General features: G+C 40.0%; 1 gene segment (V, D, J or C); it reads right to left on the reverse strand.

Moving 5' to 3' along the window:
* Positions 1-3,605: 3,605 nt before the first annotated feature.
* On the reverse strand, positions 3,606-4,133 carry LOC131918998 (T cell receptor alpha variable 22-like). The segment is given in 2 exon segments: positions 3,606-3,907; positions 4,082-4,133. Coding segments are annotated over 2 exon segments (354 nt in total).
* Positions 4,134-7,104: the final 2,971 nt, after the last annotated feature.

The following is a 7,104-nucleotide window of genomic DNA, read 5'->3' on the forward strand; positions in this document are numbered from 1 at the left end:
TTAATTAAAAAAGTGCTTTCAAGTCCAAATTTATCGGGAATGAGATTAGAAAAACATCTATCAAGATCTGTTAGACAACCTTTTATGAGTACCCCTTTCTGTGCCTAATTGCCAAGTTCCAATCTCACGTAATTCCACACCATACACTATCAAGAAGCTAGGATTATGGTGACTGCTATTTATGAACTCTCTGAGATGACTGAATCAGCAATTCTTATTGCAGAAGCTGTCAATACTAGGGTCAACACTTCTAGCCATCCTCATGTAAATCTTACTGACAATTAGGAATTGTTTATTACCTGGGAAGCTCAGATAATCCATATATGACACAGATGTACTTGCAATGGGGATGAAGCTAAATGAATCAAAAGGGGTCAGGGTATTAGTGAAGCTCTAGAAAATAAATGTTTTAGCCAATCCAGTCACTGTTGTAACCATTCAGCTGCTGTAACAGCATGAAAACACAATGAACAGATAATTTGTGAATCAGTGAGCATGGCTGCTTTCCAGTTCCTTATAGAGACAAGTGGCAGGCCAGAGTTTTCAACTGTGGAATACATTCTGCCAACCCTTGAGAAACAGCAGTTGTTTAGATCTCATTTAATTATTGTATAACGAATTAGTCCCCTATTGTGTGACCTTAGGAGGTTTCCAGTTTTTCTTTGTAAGCAATGTTTTTGTTATTGTTGTTGTTTGGGGGCGGGGGCTGCTCATTTTCTACTGTACCACACACACATCCACTTCTTTTTATCTATTTAAAAAACATTTTTATTCATTTTACATACCAACCACAGATCCCCCTCTCATCCCTCCTCCTGCCCCCACCCCCACCCCTTATCTCCTTCTCCAAAAGGATAAGTTCTCCAATGGGGGGGACAGCAAAACCTGGTACATTCCATTGAGGCAGGACCAAGCCCCTTCCCTCTGCATCAAGCCAGAGCAAGGTGTCAGACCACAGGTAATGAGATCCAGAAAGCCAGCTCATGCACCAGGCATAGATCCTGATCACACTGCCAGGGGCCCTTAGAACAGATGAAGCTACACAACTGTCTCCCATATACAGAGGGGCGAGACCGGTCCATGCAGATTCCACAGTTGTCGGTCTAAAGTTCTTGAGTTCTAGGAGCTTGGTTCAGTTGTCCCTGTAGATTTCCCCATCATGATCTTGACCCCTACCCCCCTTGCTCATAGAATCCCTCTTACCTGTCTTCCACTGGACTCCTGGATCTCAGCCTGGTGCTTGGCTGTGGATCTCTGGATCTGCTTCCATCAGTTACTGGATGAAGACTCTATGATGACAGTTAGGGTATTCACCCATCTGATTACCAGAGTAGGCCAGTTCAGGCACCCTCACCACTCTTGCTAGTAGTCTAATCTGGGGTCATCCTTGTGGATTCCTGGAAACTTCCCTAACACCAGGTTTCTCCCTATCCCCATGATGTCTTCCTCTATCAAGTTATCTCATTCATTGCTCTCCCACTCCATCTCTTCCCCAGCTCAAACATCCCATTCCCTCATGTTCTCATCCTCCATTCCCTACCCCTATTGACTCTCCCTAGTTTACTCATGGAGATCTCCTCTGTTTCCCCTTCCCAAGGTGATCTGTGCATCCTCGTAGGGTCCTCCTTGTTTCCGAGCTTCTCTGGAGCTGTGGGTTGTAGTCTGATTATCCTTTGCTTTACCTCTAGTATCCACTTATGTGTAAGTACATATCATGTTTGTCTTTCTGAGTCTGGGTTACATCACTCAGAATGATATTTACTATTTTTATCTATTTGCCTGCAAATTTCATGATGTGATTGTTTTTTACAGTTGAGAAATATGCCATTGAGTATATGCACCACATTTTCTATATCCATTCTTTGGTTGAGGGGCTCTAGGTTGCTTCCAGGTTCTGGCTATGAACATAGTTGAGCAAATGTCCTTGTGATATGATTGAGCATTCCTTGAGTATATGCCCAAGAGTTATATCATTGGGTCTTGAGGTAGATTGATGCCCAATTTTCTGAGAAGTTGCCATACTGATTTCCAGAGTGGCTGTACAAGTTTGCACTCCCACCAACAGTGGAAGAGTTTTCTCCTTGTTCTGCATCCTCTCCAACATAAGCTGTCATCGGTGTTTTTGGTCTTAGCCATTCTGAGAGGTGTAAGATGGTATCTGAGTCATTTTAATAAGCATTCCCCTGATGACTAAGCATGTTGAGCAATTCCTTAAATGTCTTTTAGCCATTTGGAATTCTTCTCTTGAGAATTCTCTGTTTAGCTCTGAAACTCACTTTTTAATTGGATTATTTGGTATTTTGCTGTCTACTTTCTTGAGTTCTTTACATATTTTAGAGATCAGCCCTCTGTCAGATGTGGAGTTGGTGAAAATCTTTTTCCATTCTGCAGGCTGTCATTTTGTCTTATTTACTGTGTCCTTTGCCTTACAGAAGCTTCTCAATTTCAGGAGGTCCCATTTATTAATTATTGCTTTCAGTGTCTGTGCTACTGGTGTTATATTTAGGAAGTAGTCTCCTGTGCAAATGCATTCTAGGCCACTTCCTACTTTCTCTTCACCCAGTTTCAGTGTAGCTGGATTTATGTTGAGGTCTTTGATCCACTTGGATTGAGTTTTCTGCATGGTAAAACATATGGATCTATTTGCAATTTTCTGCATCCAGATATGCCAGCACCATTTGTTGAAGATGTTTTCTTTTTTTCATTTCACAGTTTTGGCTTCTTTGTCAAAAATCAGGTGTTCATAGGTGTGTCAGGATCTTCAATTTGATTCCATAGGTCCACATTTCGGTTTTTATGCCAATATCAACCTGTTTTTATTACGATAGCTCTATAGTAGAGCTTGAAGTCAGGAATAGTGATGCCTACAGAAGTTGCTTTATTGTAAAGAATTATTTTAGACATAGAAAGCAATGTTTTAATGAGAAATTTTGCATGTATATTACATTGCAGATACATAAATGTTTTGGTAGAAGAATCAATTGCTGCAAATATTATTATGATATAAATTGCAAATTCATCTCTCTAGTTTGTGATATATCTTTTGGCTCACATAGTTTTTATGTGAATTATTTGTTTTATATTGCACAATTAAATGTATTATATTTTTTAAAATATCAAGACATTATGGAAATCATGTCTTGATTTAATGATAAGATTTATTTGTCTTGCCTGATTTATTAGATTCTCAAAATTAATTTTTTATCAACCTCATATTGAGCAGATTAGCTGGAAGTGTTGTCTAATGTTCTCTAAAAACAGGATGAAAACAGTTGCTCTCAGTTTCCAATTTTGAGGACAGACCAAAATAATTCTGGAGTATGCAAGAGGGGTTTATATTTTATGACATTAGCACAGCATTTGTTAAAATAAAGTGTAGATTTTAGTCATGTGAGCTGATGTTTCTGGGCATCTATCCTTCTACAAATCAATATTGCAGCAGCTGAATTTAAGCTAAAATGTTTGCAGCAGTATTTTCCATATTCCTCACACCTTCTTTACAATTGGTGGAGATCTCATAAAGCCACAGCTGTGCAAAACCTGCTGTAGAGTCTGCCTGTGGCAGGGCTGTTGCTGCACAGACAGCTGCAGTTTGGGGTCAGGCTTCAGGCTTGCTGGGAGCACTGTGCCTCAGCAGCACAGAGGTAGGTGCCTGAGTCCTCCAGCTGGGCATCTCTGATGTGCAGGGTGCTGTAGCGCTCCTTGGAGTTGAATGTGCACTTTAACCTCCCATTCTCCTTTGTTCCTGAAGCCAGGTAAAAAAGATTGATGAGGCTGCCCCTGGGATTCTGCTGGAACCATTGCACACTTTGCATGGTGGTAGAAAAATTGCATCTCAGAGCAGAATTGGTTCCCTCATGGAGACTCAGGGCTGAAGGACTTTGTTCCACCTCAACTCCTCTTACCCCTGTTGGGAAACAAAAGCAAACCAGAATCAGTGAGGGGTCTTCACCCACACCTGTCTAATATCCCAGGAGACACCATGAGGATGACTGCACAGGAGCTTTGGGTTGGCTCATTCCCCCTCCACCACTGACATTTCTGGAGAATCCCTAAGGAAACTTAGATGAGCACAACTCACAGCAAATCCACACCCACAGAATCCCCAGCACAGCTCCCAGTTTCCTCTCCATGGCCCCTGTCCAATTTCTGGAGTGTCCTCTCTCCAGATATGAGGGTATCAAGACTTGTGGGCAGACACACTTGTGCTTACACACAACAGGTTCTCTCCAAATCACCTGCCTTCCTCTTTCATCTGAACAAGAAACCCCACCTACCTCCACCACATGACTCTGCATGGTATTTGCTCCACAATCATGTAGGCCAATACACAGGTCCCAGGACAGTGTATTTCTGATGTAACACTTCTTAGAAGAGAACTTGGGAAAAAATTGTGTGAGGAAGGGGAATACATAAATGCAAAATCTTGGTGTGAAAACTAAGAACTCCGGTGGCTTAAACAGAGCCTTGAACGTTTCCAGCACTATTTTTTATTTCCTAAAATAATTTCATACAATATATTAAGATCGTAGTCCCCTCTCCTCCAGTTCCTCTCAGATCTCTCTCACATTCTCACCCAACCAACTGCATGACTTTTCTTTATCCCTCTCTTTAGAAAGCAAACAAACAGGCAAACAAAAAAATCCAAACACAATAATGAAGAAGAAACACACACACACACACAAACCCATAAAAACACAAGACAGAAAACCATATAATACAGATAAAAAATCAATAGGACCAAAAAGAACACACAAACTATGCAATGTGATATAAAACACCATTGGGTTCATTCTGTGTTGGCCACCTACTGCTGGGAACGGGCCCTCTCTTAAGTGTGATTAATACACCCAGTGAGAAAGTCCTAGCAGGATTCTTTAATTACACAATGTAAAAAATCAGCATGCTGTAAAACTTGATATTAGCAGATCATCATGTGCATAGAAATTGTTCCCAATGACAGTTTTGTTGACTAGAAGAAAAATGAGATATGGCCATATTTCCACCCTGACTTTTTTTTCCATTGCTTGCCTTCTGCATAGCTGCTTTGGACTGCTCTGCAGGAAAATATAACTGATTCTACTCAGGTTATGAATGCCAGCTCAGGTTCAGTGAGGTCCTACTCCTTTTATTTTTCATACCTAATATTTCCCAGTTTTTCTCAAGTAGTTGTTCTTTTTCTTTCTAGTTTAGAGTATATATATTCTCTCTACTTGTGTGTGTGTGCGTGTGTGTGTGTGTGTGTGTGTGTGTGTGTGTGTGTGTGTTATAAAGTGTATTGGAATAATTTCTAGTTCTTTGAATTTGGGGGATTTTCAACATGAAATTTTTTAAAAAATGAAAGCAGTGAAGTTGTTCTCTCTTGAGTGTTCATCATAGTAACGCCCAGTGAGATTCAATTTTGTTGAGAGAATTGTTCTTAAAATAGATTTATAGACACACAGGATCCAGTGAAAAGGCTCTAGATATCTGTGGTTTTATATAGAATGACTAGGAGCTAAATATCTGGTGAACTCCACACAGTCACCCCTACTCCTTGCTTTGTGATTGGATTGCCTTATGTCCTTATATCTCTTCTCAGCTCTTCAAACCTCTAGGCACCTTAAGAAAAAGTAGTTTCTAGGAACCCTGCAGTGCCCCCTAGTGGACTGACACCACCACCAAAAGTGACTTCAGGCCATCTCCACAAGTCTCAATAAACCAGCCTTTTCACTCCATCACTTCCTGGTGAAGGAAATGCAGATGGTCAGAAGACAAGACTGTCTAGATGGAGTTCTCAAAAGAAGAAATAAAAATGGCCAAGAAATATCTCAAAATTGTTCATCATCTTTAGCAATTCGAAAAATGCAAATTAAAACAACTTTGAGATTTCATCCCACCCCAATTAGAGTATTTCAAATCAATAAATATAACTGACAACAAAGGCTGGGGGAGGTTGTGATGGAAAAGGAATCATCATTCACTGTTGGGGGGAATAAAAATTGGTGCAGGTACTCTGGAACTCAGTGTGGAGAATCTTCAAAGCACTAAAGACAAAATCTACCACATGACCCCGCAATGCCACTTCTTGGTATATGTCTAAAGAACTCTACATCCTGCTCCACAGATACTTGATTAGCTATATTCAGTGCTGCTCTATTCATAGTTACTAGGTAATGGAAACAACTAAATGTCCTTCAATTGATGAATTGATAAGGAAAATGTGGCCCCTATGCATTATGGAATATTCTTCAATGTAGAGGAAAATTGTATCATAAACTTTTCAGGTAGATGGATGGAAGTAGAAAAGATTATTTTGAATGAGTTGACTGAGACTCAAAAAGACAAATGCCACATGTTCTGCTACTGAACTCCTAACTCCAAATCTTCAGATGGAAATATATAACTTGGAGAAACCACAGAAGCCAGAAAGGTACAAAAGGGAACATGAGGAGAAGCACTAGAGAAAGGAATAGGAAGACAAGCAGAATTTAATGGGAGAAACAGGAAAAACGAGGGTGGGGTATTTGGAAGGGGAAGGGAGGTCAACACAAAAGGAGAGAGAGAAAGGAGGGTGAAATTACAGTAAAAATGTCTAAAATAGTTATAAGGAAACATATTAGTATCTATTTACCAAAACTACATAAAATACACATAATTATAAATATCTGTGCATACATATATACACACACACACACACAATTTACATTAACTGTTTTCATCTGGGCTGACAATTCTTCCCCTAAGAGCCATAGATATTTCTAAAAAGAACCTCAATATCAGTCACATGAATCCCTCATTCAAGTTGTTGGTCCCAGAATTTCAAGAGACTCCTAAAACATTATAGACTATTGTATTCTTGACCTTGGTTTCATCCCAGAAGCTGCCAGCGAGTCCCTATTGCTGACGACACCATGCATTTGAAACACAAGATCAGACTTGAAGTCCTTCTCCTGATGACTAACTTTCGTAGTACCAGAGGTTGACCTGCAAGTTTCCATGAGTTAAAAGCAATCAATTATTCTACCCAGCTATGATGCCTATAAAGTACAAGAATCAATCAATATGGCGTGAACACCTACAAACGCAATAACAGCACTCATAACTTGGTGGCAATCAACAGCT

This window comes from Peromyscus eremicus, chromosome 9 (assembly GCF_949786415.1).
Source record: "Peromyscus eremicus chromosome 9, PerEre_H2_v1, whole genome shotgun sequence".
Taxonomy (NCBI): Eukaryota; Metazoa; Chordata; class Mammalia; order Rodentia; family Cricetidae; genus Peromyscus; species Peromyscus eremicus.